A 2165-nucleotide genomic window follows, 5' to 3' on the forward strand; every position below is an offset into this window, starting at 1 on the left:
CAAGAATCAAGCAATAAATCACAAGCAAAACATGTTAAGAAAGCTGACATTACAGGCATATCCAGTTAAGACTACAACATCACAAAGCAAGATACAGAACTGTAAAACCGTACCAATTGAGGAAATTAGTCACAGCTAAGCTTCCAATTCAGTGCACGAAATAGCTAATATATGGAAGAATCTGAATAAGAACAAGAAGAAACATAATCCAAGAGGTATTACAAAATACAATATAAGTGAATAGAATAGATAAATAATAGACTCCCTCAAACAATAACAAGAGTACTTGAACAAAACAAAAGTAACAAAAAAGATAAGAATGGCGCAGGAGGGCTCGTACAAATGGCTCTTTATCAACTAATAATCTAGCAACTATGCCTCCAGCCCTCCATTTCCTTTCAGTAAGCCTATCATAAGTAAATCTAACAACAACTACATAGCATATCCAGTCAAGGGAATAGCATTATACATATAATAATACTACTACTGCCTAAAACATAAAATGCTCTCCAAAAATCATCCAACTCAACCCTTTAAGCTCAACACTCATGAACTGCCTAAAACTGAGCTCTTCGTAAACGAATCAATGAAATCGATTCAAGATTGAGTATCACTCCTTCTTCCATCACCATTTCTTTCTTCAAGCAACCTACCTTGCTCATCATCAGCCTGACTGGCCTTCTTTTGAGCATCCTTAGCCTTAAGAGCCTGCAACTTGTAATGGTTGTAGTATGCAACACCCAAAAATGCCAAACCATAACCAAATAAATTGATAGGAGTAACAGTATCTTTAATCACAGACCAAGAGAATGCAATTAGAAGCCAATCTTTAACAACCCCAGCAACATTCATTGTCAAAGCAGAGGTCTTTCCCACAAGCAAAAACACAGCAAGATTCAATGCAAAAGCACAAACAGAATTTGTCCCAAAAATAAACCAATCAAGATGGAAACTTGATGAATCTCTTAAAAGTGGGTATTCAACTAAGATCCAAGGGATTGAAAGGAACACCAAACAACAAGGTGCAACATAATAAAGAGATGTAATTGGGTTAAAATTTATACCCTTTGATGTCAATAAGATCTGGATCAAAACCAATCTTGTTGCTTCAAATGCAACAGCACCCAATTGAAGAAAAACACCCCATGTATCAAACTTAGCTTCACCATATGCAGCAATTGCAACCCCAACAGAAATGGCAATCATATTCCCCATTATAACACCTTTAAAATTCTCTTTTTTCAACAAAACCCCAATTGAATAAACAGCAACTGGCATTAAAGCTTTCAACATTTGAATGAAAGACACAGAAAGATAGATATAAGCCGAATTAGAAAGCCAAAGAGAACAAGCATAAAGCGCACCAATTGGTACAACACTAGAGAAATAAACTTCTCTTGACATTGTAACTGATTCAACCAATTTCAAAACTTTGACAAGAAGAAAGGCTAAAGATGAACAAAACGACATGTGAATCATGGTTAGAGAAATTGGGTAAGGCCAATTGTACATTTTTCTATCTAAAATGAATTTATTGTAAACAATCACAGTAAAACTTAGAAAGATCCAAATTGCAACATAAGTGTAGGATAAAACAATCTTTTTTATCACACCATCACTCAAAGATCCACCGGTAGACATGATTTTTTTTCTGGGTTCTTGGTATTCCCCTCTGTTTTTTTGGTGGAATTCTTTGGAAGAATGATTGAATAATGAGGAAGATTTGGGTGATTTAAAGAAGATCCAGATGGAAGATTGGGGATCTGAGATGAAAATTTTGATGGGATGGGAAAATCTGAGAGAAATAGATGAAAACAAAGAGCAGAAGAGGAGAAGCGTTACAGTGAGGGAAGGAATTCGATGGGCCTTTTTGAGCTTTTCGTGGTGGACGTTTTCTAAATCAGAGTTTTTTTTCCCTTTTTATATTGATTTTCTTACAAATTTATTGTATTTAGATTTGAGAAATTTGTAAAGAAATATCTTTTAAAATTCTCTTTTTGTAAAGAAACACTTTTTATAATTTTTTTTGTAAAAAAAACATCTTTTAGAGACTTTTTTTAAAAAAAAAACCTTAAATCAGTTCCCGGTGACTTTTGTCAACTTTCCGGCGTTGACTATGCCATTTGTCAACTTTCCGGCGTTGACTTTTGAGCTCAAATGGCATA

General features: G+C 34.5%; 1 protein-coding gene across 1 annotated transcript; it reads right to left on the reverse strand.

Moving 5' to 3' along the window:
* Positions 1 to 239: 239 nt before the first annotated feature.
* On the reverse strand, positions 240 to 1906 carry LOC130828834 (probable sugar phosphate/phosphate translocator At2g25520). Its single transcript, XM_057694843.1, has one exon. It carries the CDS (start codon positions 1639 to 1641, stop codon positions 598 to 600), a length of 1044 nt encoding a protein of 347 aa, XP_057550826.1. The 5' UTR covers positions 1642 to 1906; the 3' UTR covers positions 240 to 597.
* Positions 1907 to 2165: the final 259 nt, after the last annotated feature.

This window comes from Amaranthus tricolor, chromosome 12 (genome assembly GCF_026212465.1).
Source record: "Amaranthus tricolor cultivar Red isolate AtriRed21 chromosome 12, ASM2621246v1, whole genome shotgun sequence".
In the NCBI taxonomy this organism is placed as follows: domain Eukaryota; kingdom Viridiplantae; phylum Streptophyta; class Magnoliopsida; order Caryophyllales; family Amaranthaceae; genus Amaranthus; species Amaranthus tricolor.